The 14,616-nt window shown below is 41.0% G+C and overlaps 1 protein-coding gene across 2 annotated transcripts in view; it reads right to left on the bottom strand.

Moving 5' to 3' along the window:
- The window catches only part of TSPAN5 (tetraspanin 5), a 212,764-nt gene that overhangs the window by 33,678 nt on the left and 164,470 nt on the right, over positions 1-14,616 (bottom strand). The window contains exons 1-2 of one of the 2 annotated variants that reach the window (XM_049885671.1): positions 9,262-10,369; positions 5,351-5,401 (exon numbers count right to left, since the gene is read on the bottom strand). In XM_049885671.1, coding sequence (XP_049741628.1) covers positions 5,351-5,401; positions 9,262-9,288 — 78 coding nt within the window. In that variant the 5' untranslated portion in view covers positions 9,289-10,369. Of the gene's footprint in view, positions 1-5,350; positions 5,402-9,261; positions 10,370-14,616 lie in introns of those variants that run through there. The other variant, XM_049885670.1, reaches the window with a different exon arrangement.

Below are 14,616 nucleotides of genomic sequence, written 5' to 3'. Positions count from 1 at the left end.
GGGGCTACAGCACAGTAGGAGACAGAAAGTCACAGAGGTAATGTCACTGTTGTTGTTAGTTACCAAGTACACTCCAACTCATGGCAACCTCACATGTTACAGTAGAACTGCTCCATAGGGTTTTCTTGGCCGTAATTTTTACAAAAGCAGATCCCCAGACTGTTTCTTCCACGGAACTGCTGGGTGGGTTCAAATCACCAACCTTGAGGTAAGCAGTAGAGTGGAAAGCCATTTGCGCCACCTAGGCATGTTGGGACAGAGGTAACGGGGCATGATATACAGCATTTAATCTGAATAAGTCCTTTGGGGGTCTGCAGCAGAGAAGTGACAGGATCTGTCTTACATTTTAAAAGGATTACTCTGGCTGCTGCACTGAGATGGGCCTGGGGTGGGGGTGGGGTGAAAGAGCAGCGGCAGGGAAATATAATTAGAAGGCTTCTGCACGAATGCAGGCAAGATGTGGTGGCGGCTTAGACCAGGGTGTAACAGTGGCAGTGGTGAGAAGTAATTGAGACATATAGGCAGCTGAACAAAAAAAAAAGAGGTGTTAAAAGATTACCATCTAGAAGTTGGGTAAACAGAAACCCACCCTGTCAGCATGAGATAAGACTGAAATAACCCATAAATTACTATCTCCTTCTTAATGTTTTTCTAGTCCCCTCCTCCTTTACAGGTTCCACATGCATGGAAGAACAAAGTGTGACTGCTGTTTAACCTTCCTTAGCCCTCCAATGACGGCAATGTAGCGCCGAAGATCAAGTGCGCTTGCGCTATATCCCATAATAAGGGATGCCAAGGCTGCTGAGAGGACACCATCTTGAATATCAGCGGGTTCCATCTTAGATTCCAGATGCCTGTGCAATCTAATTAGCATACTCCACCATTCTGAGGAGTACCCACCCCTTGAAAGAAAAAAAAAATTTTTTTTTTTTTAAGCCCACTAAATATTCATTACTCTATTGTCTCCACTGAACCCATAGAAACCCTAGCCTTGCTTCCCTTTTTGAGTCAGTCTTTTGGAGAGGCTTAGATCCCCGCTGACTCCTTTTGCTTGACTCAAGCAAAATAAAGCTTGCTGAAGATAAAGTTTGTTTTTCACATGTATTCTTACTCGGGAAAAGACAAGGGCCCTTTGTGTCAGATTGACAATTGGTAACATAATCAGATTTTCAATATACAGTAGTTTCAAGGTAGAGCTGACAGTATGCGCTGATGGACTGCATGTGGTATGAGAAGAAAAGAAAGAAGGCCATTAAGGATACCTGAGCAAATGCAAGGGTGAAGTTCTTGTTTACTGCAATTGGGAAGAGCAGGTCTGAGGCAGAATCAGTATTGTGTTGTTTTGGATGTGTTAAGTTTCAGAGGCCCATTAGTCATCTCGATGAAGATGTGTAGGCTACTGGCTATATAAGACTGGAGTTCAGATGAGGTCTGGTCCAAAGATATGAATTTGGAAGTCATCAGTGATAGATAGTGTTTAAAGCCCCATGCCCAGATAAGACCTCCTCAGGTATGAGGGAAGATAAAGAAGAGGTCTGGGGACAGAGCCTTGGGCTCTCCAAAATTTAGAGGTCAGAGGTGAGGCAGAACGAGGAAAGGAGTCTGAGAAGGCATAGCCTATGAAGTAGGAAAACCAAAGGTGTGTGATACCCTGGAAGCCAAGTGAGGAAAGTGTTTCAAAAAGGGAGGAGTGATGAAGCAAGCTTTAGGCCTTGCCTAACAGATAAGGGACCTAAATGAGAAAGTGATGTGCACCAGGACCCCACAGAGGTTCAATAAGAAATTATTGAGTTCAGCTAAGTGTCTTGGCTAGTTAACCAGAGAAAAGAATAGGATATAGTCTATCTGTACCTCTACAAAGACAAGATGCAGAAAAATAGTCTGATGCAATGACAAGGAGATGGATTAGAAGCTGCTTGACTGATGACACCCAAGGGCACACATAAGTGAATAAGTGTCAACCCCAAAGGAAATTTCTAGTGACATGTCACTGGGCTCTGTCCTCGCCTGTTCAACATATCAGTGGCATTTATTAGTGATAGCTACACTTGATTGGATCAAAACAACCTAGAACCTTGTCAAAATAGAGCATCCCAGCCTCTATTGCAGAATTACTGAATCAGAATTTCCCCAGGTAGCACAGGTGATTTAGAAGAAACTGAGGGAGGAGGGTGATCAAGATGTGCAGCTGAAACCAAGATGAGTAGAGGGGGGAATGTGCTGGCTGAAAGCTTCAGGCTCAGATAATCTCAGCAGGTGGAGAGGTGGGGTGAACTATAACTGAGTTAATGTGGAATCATGTATTTGACTCTGAAAATCAGCCAGACATGAAGTGGATGAGCTAAACACAGCTTAGAATCTGAGTCTTCAACCAAGACCCTCTGTGAACTGTGGGCTCAGTGATCAACAGTGGGATCTCCAGCAGCACTGACAATAGATGAGGGGAGAAGCAGTATAACCCAGCCATACTTATCACAGTCCATAAAGCAACTGTCTTAGTTACCTACTGGTGTTGTAATGGAAATGCTGCAAGTTGGTGCTTTAAAGAACAATTTATTTTCTCATAGTTCTTGAGGCTGAAAGTCCAAATCAAGGTCTTTGTCATGTTGATTGCTTCCTTTTTGGTAGCTCCAGGCATTCCTTGGTTCCTTGGGCAATCTTTGCATGGCATCTGCCTTCCCCTGTGTGTGTCTCTGTGTCTAATCTGCTGTTTTTATAACTCAGAAGTGATTAGGTTTAGAACCCACCCTACTTAGGTATAATCTAATTAACAAAGAAAACCTTATTTCCAAACAAGATTATACCCACAGGTATAGGAGTTAGGATTCCAACACATATTCTGGGGGACACAATTTAATCCACAGTAAGCAGCCACTCAATGGTACAAAGAACACACTACAAGGAGGTCAGGGGAGCACAACCAAGATGGTGAAGGGACTCCAGCCCATGTCATGTGAGGACCACCCTGCCTGGTCTGCCCTCTGCCTGCCTCTATCACTGCATCCCTTACCTCTTCTTGTCCTTGTTCTCTCCCTTCCAGCTATACTAGCTTTTTTGCTGCTTCTTAGAATCACCAAATCCCTGCCTCAGGCTCCCCATACTTGCTATTCTCTCTTCCTGGAATGCTCTTCCCTCAGTGCTCTGTGGATTACTCTTACAACACCCAGGTCTCTGTTCAAATGCCACCTCCTCAGTAGTTCCCAACTACTCTGTCTAAAAAGCCCCTTTTTCCCATCACTCTCTAGCTAGCCCTTACCCTACACTTTACCCTTCTACCTGGATGCATGCACTTGGCTGGATAACTGCTAGTTGCCAGCTCCCCCCATTAGAATACAAGCTCTATGAGGACAGGGGCTCTGCACCATTCACTCCTGAATGTCCAGGGCCCATCCCAGTTCCTGACATGTGGCCAGTATTACCAAACCGGTTGTTGGACGAATAAATGCAAGACTGAACATGTTCTCTCCCCTCTGCTGCCTCCACTTGGATCCTGCTCATGGAGGTCTGCTTGCTACACAGGCACTGGGTGACCTTGGACAAGTAACTAACTTCAGCTTTCAGGAGAAACCTTCTATTTGCTGAGAGTGCCCCTGTCAAAGAATGGACTGCTATTTCATCTCTCCCTAAAGACAGCATCACCCTCTTTCTCGGATATCTGTGTGACATTGCCAGTTCTAGAAGTTTGCAATTTTATCAGAAACGAGACATTTGGGGCAACTGATGAAACAAAAAGATAATTATATTTCATAAAAAGAAAAAAACTTCAAAACAACCAATTGTCTGTTCATTGCTCAAATAGACAATTAGATCATTTAATGCTTTCCAGCATCTGTTCAAGGCAGATAGAAATGGACTCTTATGAAAGGATTTACAAAAAGCTGTGTTATCTGGCAATTTAACCAACAAGAGAGCTTGTAAAAGTGGAATTTCTGAGATTCCACCAATACAAATCTCCAAGCTCACAAAAGGATTGTGGCAGAAGCTAATCATAATAAAAAAGAAGACCAGTATTCAACAGAGAAGTTTCTGGAGATAAGATTATCTCTATTTTGAGACTTTAATTTGTCTCACTTGGTATATAATCACTGCCCAGTCTCAGAACGTTACTCTGGTTGCTGGAAAGTGGCTTTTTTTCTATAAAACATTTTACATTCTGTAAAAGCTTTTTTTAAAAATAAATACAGGGTAGTTCATTTTAAAAACTAGGGATTTACTTTGAGTTTCGTTTCATACAGTCTATGTGAAAACTGTTTTGGTTGTGGAAATTCCTGCTGGCATCTGAGAGGCTTCTGTTTCCTGGATCTTCTTAGTTTTTCTCTCCTTTCTTGATACGTGTAATGCTTCCAAGGAACTCTTGGCTTAACGCTGTGGTCAGGCTCAGAGAGGGAAATATCAGAGAGATGAGAGAACGGTCTTCTGGGAAAATTTAAGCTAATCTCACAGTTTACAACAATTTTTAATCAGTCCATACACTCCCTCACTGTCACAAGGTGGAAGATAATAAAGCTTTACTGTGTAGCCAGACACCAGGAAAGATAAACTTCTGCAAACTATTTCACTTTCAAAGGAGGAAGAAAAAGTAGCTCATGTTCATTTTTGGATTCCAGTGCTTGGCCTCAGTAGGAGAAGTGGTAAAGTAAAAATGAAAAGGCACAGATGAGAAGTAATATGGCAGAGTGGACACAGGGCAGAGTTGTCATGAGTTTGTTACTTAGTGTATCTTCATTGTAACCTAGAACATGCGACTCCATAACTCCAGATTTTTCCTTTTACTATACTATATTTGGTCATAAATTCTGAATACTTCTTGAACTTGCAATCGGCAATCAAGCAGTCACATTCTTTAGCATTAAGGATGAGTTTATCTGATATTCACACGAGTGATACCCAGTTTCCTTCGTATCACATGCTAACAGTTGGTCACATAATGCGCACATTGAAAAAAAAAAAGGTCACTTTTATGGCTTAGATATTCTTCCAAAGGATATTTAAAGAAAAAAAAAAGATGAGACAGAAAAAAAGGCTACCGGTGGTTTAAAGGTATTTCTACACAGTACTGAAAATATTGTGCCAGAGTAAGGAAATGTCCCCATTGGAATGTGTATCTCTGGCTAACTGGTAAAATTCCAGTACATACTCTGTTTTGCATGTGTATTGATGCAGTGATCAATTGAGGCTCCAATCCTGAACAATCTTTGAGAGTAGGACATTATCTTCCAAGAACACTTTCTCTTATTACAGAGTCATGTTTTTTTATACCCTGCAGTTATCAAAGGGGAAAATGAAACAATGTATGTGATTGTAGCCTCTAACAAGCAAAATGTGTGTGTTTTTATTATATTCAACTTACCTTTTCATTCCATGCCCACAGTCCAATTCCAAGAAATGCTATTCCCAAAAGCTGAAATAAACAAAGAAAGCAGCGTAAGGGGAAGGGTAAACACCATGTCTTCACTCAACAAATAAGAAAGTTTTCAGTCAATATTTTTGTCATTTTACCTGGCTAGGAAATAGCTTTCTCTAAATTCTGAATAACAGTCTTCATCAGGAAAAGAAATAACCATAATTCACTTGCCTAAAATTATTAAGCTATTAAGAAGGATTGGAAACACTTCGGTGCTGAGAAGTCATTCAGATTATGAAGAATAATAATTAGGTAGAATCTTGAGCAAAATGAAAGTCATCAATAACATTTAATGCTGCCTTTTGGGTTTTTTTTTTGGGGGGGGTTGGGAGAGAGAAGAGAGAGTGTCCCCACGAATCTGAGCCTGCTGCTCACTAGAAAATGGGTAACCAGAGGCAAGGACCTAGAAGAGCACAGAACCCCAAGGCTGGTGATTCTCTTCTCATCATCATGCCATTAAAAATACGCCAGGTCAAAGAGGGCATGAAGAAGTCCCCAATGTCCCTCAACAAGCTCATTAACACTTCTTCAAATGTAACATGAATCTTATCAAATCCAATAAACCCAAACAAAATGCCTAGATTCTTCTATTTTTCAGAAACCTAAATTACTTAGATTGCAGTTCAGAGGGCTTCCACAACTCTTCCTGGTTTTAGCTCCATTCCAACACCTCATGTACAACATGGACTACACAAGTAACACGAGGGACTGAGTTAAAGAAGAAGACAAAGAAGCACTGAGTCTCCACGCAGAGGGGGCATATAGTACATCTTCAAGTATTTCATAGTTCTGTCGATTAGCTTCTTTGAGTACTGGGAAGGGTAAGGAGGGCAGTCAGCTGGTACCCCAGAGAACTTCCCATTTTAATCAGTTCTCCTTGTATTTCATCTGCTCTAAGATATACATTTTTCCCCATATTTTAACATCTCTGAAATTGGAATGTGTCTCAAAATCCGTGGTACCTCATGGTTTAATTGGTGGCTTTTTTTTTTCTTTCCTTGATTGTACCTAAAATAAGAGTGTGTCTTATAAATGGGGTGTCAAAGACTTGATGACACATTGTACAAAGCTGTCCCACCCACTAAGAGCTCAATGATCAGGACTGGCAGTAATTGGCCATGAGGAAAGAGACATCTTATTCCTTCTTTTTATTATCAGTAGCAACTTGGCATTTCCTTTCCAAACACTGATGAGAAAGGAGAGTGGGCAGGTTGACAAGCACTTTCAGTCGATGGTAGCAGCACACACTGTTTATCTTACTAGCATCTTGATTAAGTTAAATGTCAGGAAGGCTGTCCACTGAGAGGGGCGCCCAGAGAAAACAACAGTGAGCATGGTTATTCTTTACAGTTTTAGGGAAATCTGAGAACTGTCCACCTGGGGAGGTCTTCACCATTCACAGCAGGGGGTTACTGACACTTTGCAGGCAGTGGCTAATAAATCCAAATGGGACTGGGAAAAGAGCAGGAGCAGAGGGGAAAGAAGGCAATGAAAAAAGAAAGAACAAAAAGAAAAATGTAGTGGTGCTTTTGAAAGTATACTTTCCAGATAATTGTCCCAAAGCTTGCAACAATTACCTAACACTGTAGTAAGATAGTATGCAATACTTTCTGACCCCCAATACAGAAAAGAGGGATTCCGGTGGCACAGTGATTAAAGCGCTCAGCTGCTAACTGAAAGGTTGGCAGTTAGAACCCACCAGCTGCTCTGCAGAAAAAAGTTGTGGCAGTCTGTTTCTGTAAAGATTTACAGCCTTGGAAACCCTATGGGGCAATTTTACTCTGTCCTATAAAAAAAAAAAAAATTTTTTTATAGGGTTGCGATGAATCAGAATCGACTTGATGGCAGTGTGTTTGGATTTTTATACAGAAAAGATTCAGTGTATTCTTGACTTGACAAAAAAATGAAGACCCTTTTCTTCCTTCCTTTGCCCTTATGGGGGAGCTGTGTGAAAAGTGGAGTCTCTGGGTGGCAAACGGTTAATGTGCTCAGTTGCTAACCAAAAGGTTGGAGGTTCAAGTTCACCCAGATGCATCTCAGGTGAAAGCCATGGCGATCTACTTCCAAAAAATCAACCTTGAAAACGTTACAGGGGACAGTTCTAGTCTGATATACGTGGGGTCACTATGAGCCAGAATCAACTTGACGGCAACTTGACGGTTACTGGTGTGAAAACTGTTTAGAAAGATTTTTTGTTTTTGTTTTCAACACCCCAACAGAAAAACTGTGGGGCAGTCCCTCTATTGCCCTAGTCGGAATGCTGTTTCATGTTACAATTCAGATTCAAGACAACAAATGAACCAGCCTCCCAAATGACTTAACGTTAGTGATTAGGTACTTGGGTACTTGGGTCTCTGCAGTATTAAAATAATTCAGGATACCACCTTCATATTTATAGGTTCTATGAAACCCTATGGCGTAGTTCTACTCTGTGCTATAGGGTCGCTATGAATTGGAATTGATTTCGACGGCAACAGGTATTTTATGAACAATAGGTAAGAGCTGACAAATGAACACAGAGGATCCCATCAGACCTAGAAAGCATGGAGCATAGAGTTAAGGTTTCAGCTTCACACACACGGCATCAAACCCCATAATTAGTGGGAGCCCATATTAACTCCAGATCTTGGTTGCTGAATTTTTTTATGATGCCTTCCTTAGGTTACATGGGGAACCCCTGTTTTCCAAATAGGACACAAAACAAAACCTACCAGGCCTCCTTAACTATCACATAGGAAACTATAGGCATGCTTACAAGGGTTACCTAGGGGTATGGATGCCAAAAGAGACAAAATTTTTACTGAATCACATTTCCTGGTTGTACTACCTCACTTGCGAGCCTCATACCCCAGCTATTTTGCTTAAGGTTTCTTTCACCTTTCGCCATTACATAAGCCCCCATTGGGGGGCAGTAAATACTTTCAGTGGTAAAAGTACACTCCCAAAGAATCTGAGTGCTGGAAAAAGTAGGTTGCATTTTTTTTTTTTTTTTATACATGGGTCATAAAAGGGTTAGGCCTCACAACAATTTTTTTGAATATTATGTCATTTTTAGGAAACATGAAATGAGGCTTAGAGAGTTTTAAGTAACTTGCTCACAGGCACACAGCTTCTAATCAGCAGAGCAGAGATTTGAACCATCAAAATAAATTAAAAATAAAAACAAAAAAAGTTGCCATTGAGTTGGTTCCGACTCATAGCGACCCTATAGGACAGAGGAGAACTGCCTCACAGGAGTGGCTGGTGGATTCGAACTGCTGACCTTTTGGTTAGCAACTGAGCTCTTAACCACTGCGTCACCAGGGCTCCAACAGTCGCTGGTAAATTCCTATTTTCCCTCCACGGGACAGAAAGTTGAAGCACTCAGGTTACAATTATATGAGATATGATCAGGGCATCATATATGTCTCCCCCAGCGAGCAAAGGAGTTGAGGGGATAAAAGAGATGAAAATGCTGCCTTCATGTAAGAACTGATTATTGAACAGAAATTCCTCCTGCTGGTGTTGGCACTGGAGTCAAGCAGAAGGACAGAGACATTCAATGATGGGTTTGCTTTCTCCTCTTTGAGTAAAGTTCTCTTCTCTCTTCTGGACACGTAAAAAAAAACTTTCACAAACCATATGAACAGATTTGAAACCAATGCTTTTACACAAAGAGTAGGGAAGAAAAAGGATGAATTTAAAGAAAACTCAGAGAAAATTTCCTGTACGTACTTCCTCCAAAATTTCTCCCTCTAACTGTCACTTTCCAAAAGAGACTTTAAGAGTTTGGAAAAAGAACACTGAGTTTGAAGGCAAATACTCAATACCTAAACAAGTAAGTGGTGTAGGGCCGGTGGGTTCAACTTGATACGTACCTTCTGGGCCGGTGGCTTCAACTTCATACATACCTTCTGTGCTACATCACTAGCTAATGTCCTCCCAATCACTCTCAGCCCATATGTTTTGTTTTAAAATCAAGTTGTTCCAGTTCCAAATAATTAAACAGAGAAGAGCCAAAAAGCAGAGCCAGGCATGCAACACTTGCGGCACATTCGGTTTTCCCCTTCCTCACCTCCCCAAGAAAAGAAGACCGTAAACCACCAGAATGACCTCATTCTGAAATCCACAGAGGCCAACGTACAGGAAATAGCTGAGAACATTTAGAGCCAACTCTTTATTCTTTGGAAAAGGGGGGAAAAAAAATTGGACACATCTTCCCATATGGCAATTTATGCAGGCAGTGCAAATGTTTATCTATCCAAATTTTGATGTTTCAAAATTAATAACAATAATTTTGCCAATATTTGTTGAATGCTCAGTATGAGCTAGGTATTGTGTTTTAGACAAATTAGCTAGAACAGCACTGTCCAGCCACTAGCTCAATTAAGGCACCCTTGCTGGGGAAGGCATATACAATGCCTTGATTATATCTCATATAATTCTAACCTGATTGCCTCAACTTTCAGTCCCATGGGGGGTAAATGGCAATTTATCAGTAACTATTTACTTTGATGGCAAATTCTCATTCCCTTTCCCCCATGGGAAAACTTCTGCAGTTCGTAACTGATCAAACATGCTATCAAGATGCATTGCTTGGTGACTGGAATGCAAAAGTTGGAAACAACAGGAAGGATGAATAGCTGGAAAATATGCCCCTGGTGACAGAAATGAAACAGGTGACTATAAACGCAGACCTCACCAGATAGAATACACAGGAATGAAATCGACTACATCTGAGGAAAGAGATGATGGAACAGCTCAGTATCATCAGACAGAACAACACCAGTGGCTGCCTGTGTCACAAACCATCAATTGTTCATATGCTGAAACTGTAGAAAATTAGAGTAAGTTCACAATAGACAAGATACAACCTTGAGTATATCCCAACTGAATTTGGACCATCTCAAAAATAGACTTGATGTATTCAACACTAATGACTGAAGACCAGACTAGGTGTGGAATGACATCAAGGACATCATACATAAAGAAAGCAAGAGGTATTAAAAAGACAGGAAAGAAAGAAAAAAATCAAAATGGATGTCAGAAGGTGCTCTGAAACTTGCTCTTGAACATAGAGTAGCAAAAGTGAATGGAAGAAAAGCTAATGTCAAAGAGCTGAACAGAAGATTTCAAAGTGCAGCTCAAGAAGACAAAGTAAAGTATTGTAATGAAATATGCAAAGACCTGGAGATAAAAAACCAAAAGGGAAGAACATGCTCAGCATTTCTCAAGCTGAAACAACTGAAGAAAAAAATCCAAGCCTTGAGTTGCAATTTTGAAGGATTTTATGGGGAAAATGCTGAACGACACAGGAAGCATCAAAAGAAGATGTAGGGAATACCAAAAAGAATTGGTCGATGTTCAACCATTTTAGGAGGTAGCATATGATCAAGAATCGATGGTATTGAATGAAAAAGTCCAAGCTGCACTGAAGGGAATGGTGAAAAACAAGGTTCCAGGAACTGACCAAATACCAACTGAGATATTTCAACAAATGGATGCAGCACTGGAGATGCTCAACTCATCTATGTCAAGAAATTTGGAAGACAGCTTCTTGGCCAACCGATTGAAAGAGATCCATAGTTGTGCCCATTCCAAAGAAAGGTGATCCAACAGCATGAGGAATCTGTTGAACAATATCACTGATATCACACACAAGTAAAATTTTGGTGAAGATCATTCAAAAGCGACTGCAGCAGTACATCGACAGGAAACTGCCAGAAGTTCAAGCCATATTCAGAAGAGAATGCGAAACGAGGAATACAATTGCTGATGTCAGATGGATCCTGGCTGAAAGCAGAAGATACCAGAAAGATGTCTGCCTGTGTTTTATTGACTATGCCGTGGCATTTGACTGTGTGAATTATAGGAAATTACAGATAACATTATGAAAAATGGGAATTCCAGAACACTTAATTGTGCTCATGAGGAATCTGTACTTAAACCAAGAAGCAGTTGTTTGAATACAACAAGGGGATATTGTGTGGTGTAAAGTCAGGAAAGGTGTGCATCAGAGTTGTATCCTTTCACCACACTTACTCAATCTGAGAAGCTGGACTACATGAAGAAGAACATGGCATCAGGATAAAAGTAAGGTGCAGTAACAACCTGCGATATGCTGATGACACAACTTTGCTTGCTGAAAGTGAAGAGGACTTGAAGCACTTGCTGATGATGATCAAAGACTACAGCCTTCAGTATGGATTGCACTTCAACATAAAGAAAACAAAAAATCCTTACAACTGGACCAATAAACAACATCATGATAAACGGAGAAAAAACTGAAGTTGCCAAGGATTTCATTGTACCTGGATCCACAATCAACACCCATGGATGTAGCAGTCAAGAAATCAGATAATGTATTGCATTGGGCAAATCTGCTGCAAAACACCTCTTTAAAGTGTTAAAAAGCAAAGATGTCACTTTGAGGACTAATGTGCGCCTCACCCAAGCCATGGTATTTTTAATCGCCTCATACGCATGTGAAACATGGACAATGAATAATAAAGACCGTAAGAAGAACTGAACCTTTGAATTATGGTGCTGGTGAAGAATACTGACTATACCATAGACTGCCAGAAGAATGAACAAATCTGTCTTGGAAGAAGTACAGCCAGAAGGCTCATTAGAAGCAAGAATGGCAAAACCTCGCCTGACGTACTTTGAACATCTCATCAGGAAGGACCAGTCCCTGGACAAGGACATTATGCTTGGTAAAGTAGAGGGTCAGTGAAAAAAACCAAGACCCTTAACGAGATGGACTGACACAGTAGCTGCAACAATGGGCTCAAGCATAACAAAGATTGTGAGGACGGCACAGGACTGGGCAGTATTTTGTTCCTGTTGTACACAGGGTCAGTATGAGTTGGAATCGACTCAACAGCACCTAACAACATTTACTTTAACGTTAGACTCATCATGGTTCAAATCTCTGCTCCTCCACTTAGAAGCTGTGTGCCTTTGAGCAACGTTACTTAAACTCTCTAAGCTTCATGTTTATATTTCTTATAAAGGCCATAATGTTAATTTAAAAAAAAAAAACAACTGTTTTGAGGCTTAAGACAGACAATGCATACAAAGCACTAAGCACAGCAGCCACTAGCTCAATTGAGTGCTTGACGTGTGCCTAGTTCAACCTGACCTGTGCTGTAAGTGTAAAAGAGACACTGGATGTGGAAGACTTAGTATGAACAAAAGGAGCTCTGATGGCACAACGGTTAAGCATTTGGTTGCTAACAGGAAGGCTGGTGGTTCAAACCCACCCAGCAGCTCTGTGGGAGAAAGACCTTGCTAGCAATCTGCTCCAGTAAAGATTACAGCCAAGAAAATCTATGGAGCAGTTCTAATCTGTCACATGGGGTTGCTGTGAGTCAGAATCAACATAACGGCATCCAACAACAACACAAAATGTAAACTATCTCATTAATAATTGTTTTATTACTGATTACATGTTGAAATGATAATATCTTCAATATATTGGGTTAAATGAAATATAGTACTAAAATTAATTTTGTTCTTATCTTTTAAAAAAAATTTTTTTTTTTTTATCTTTTTAAATACAGCTACTGGAAATTTTAAATTACAAAGGTGACTCACATTATAGTCTTTTTTGGAGAGCTTCTTGTTGTTAGATGCCGTTGAGTCGGTTTCAACTCATAGTGACCTGAACTTAACACTGGGTCCTACGCTATCTTCACAATCGTTGCTATATTTGAGCTCATTGTTGCAGTCACTGTATCAATCCATTTGGTTGAGGGTCTCCCTCTGTTTCGATGACCCTCTACTTTACCAAGCATAATGTACTTCTCTAGGGACTGGTCCCTCCTGATAAGATGTCTAAAGTATGTAAGATGAGGTCTTGCCATCCTTGCTTCCAATAAGCATTGTGGCTGTACTTCTTCCAAGACAGATCTGTCCATTCTTTAGGCAGTCCAGGGTATATTCAACATTCTTTACTAACACTTTAATTCGAAGGTGTCAATTCTTTTTCGGTCTTCCTTATTCATCATCCAGCTTTCATGTGCATATGAGGTGACTGAAAACACCATGGCTTGGATCGGGCACACCTTAGTCCCCAAAGTGGCACTTCTGCTTTTTAACACTTTAGGGTGGTCTTTTGCAGCGGATCTGCCCAAGGGACTATGTCATTTGATGTCTTGACTGCTGCTTCCATGGGCGTTGATTGTGGATCCAAATAAAATGAAATACTTTCCAACTTCAATATTTCCTCTGTTTATCATGATGTTGCTTATTGGTCCAGTTGAGGGTGCTTACAGTATTATTATTATCCCCATTTTATCAATAAGAAAACTGAGACTTAAAAATTTAAGTAATCCTCCCAAGATCACATAGGTGGCTAAGCTGAGTTGCTCAGGAAAACTGACACCTCTGGCCAGACTCACAACTATTATAGCACCTTTCTAAGGTCAGAAAATGTCTGTCCAGGGAGCCAAATCAGGGCTAGAGAAGTGTACTGAAACTCTTTCCCTAAGACTCAGAATTTCTCCTTTAATTTTTAGGTGTTCTAGTACTCTGTGCTACAGAGTCGCTATGAGTCGGAATCGACTCAATGGCACTGGGTTCACTGGGGTTAGTCACAGGTACATTTTCCTGGTTGGGAGAGTAAGAAAGGCTCTAGGTTGATACTGACAGTGCCACACTGATGAAAGCCTGCCTGGGACGGCAGAATAAGAGCCAGCAGAGCTGATATTTAGGGAAACTTGGAAAGGAAAATGGCCCTAGGATGTGACTAGGGTGACAGGGCATCTCTGCCGAGAGGGCCACACCTGCCCCCCATCCTCTAATGCCTATCAGTGGAAGATCACTTCCTTCATCTGGCTGCATTTGGCCTCAACATCTTGGTAATGGAACAGCTCCCCATTCCAAATGGTACAAAAATGGGTACTTGAAGAAGCCATCATTCATCTATTCAATCTTCAACCAATATTTTTGAGTTGCTACTTTGTGCCAAAAACCAAACACATTGCCGTTGAGTTGATTCCAACTCATAGGGACCCTATAGGACAGAGTAGAACTGCCCCATAGGGTTTTCAAGGAGTGCCTGGTGGATTCAAACTGTTGACCTTTAGGTTAGCAGCCATAGCTCTTAACCACTATGCCACCAGGGCCAGACACTTACATTCTCCTGGGAGATATGGAGATTAGAAAATACAGTTCCTGCTCCCAATGAGCTTACAGTCCTGTACAGAGATAGACTTTCATCAAATAAT

Source organism: Elephas maximus, chromosome 5, assembly GCF_024166365.1.
Source record: "Elephas maximus indicus isolate mEleMax1 chromosome 5, mEleMax1 primary haplotype, whole genome shotgun sequence".
NCBI lineage: Eukaryota > Metazoa > Chordata > Mammalia > Proboscidea > Elephantidae > Elephas > Elephas maximus.
This window is presented reverse-complemented; position numbering and strand designations above follow the sequence as displayed.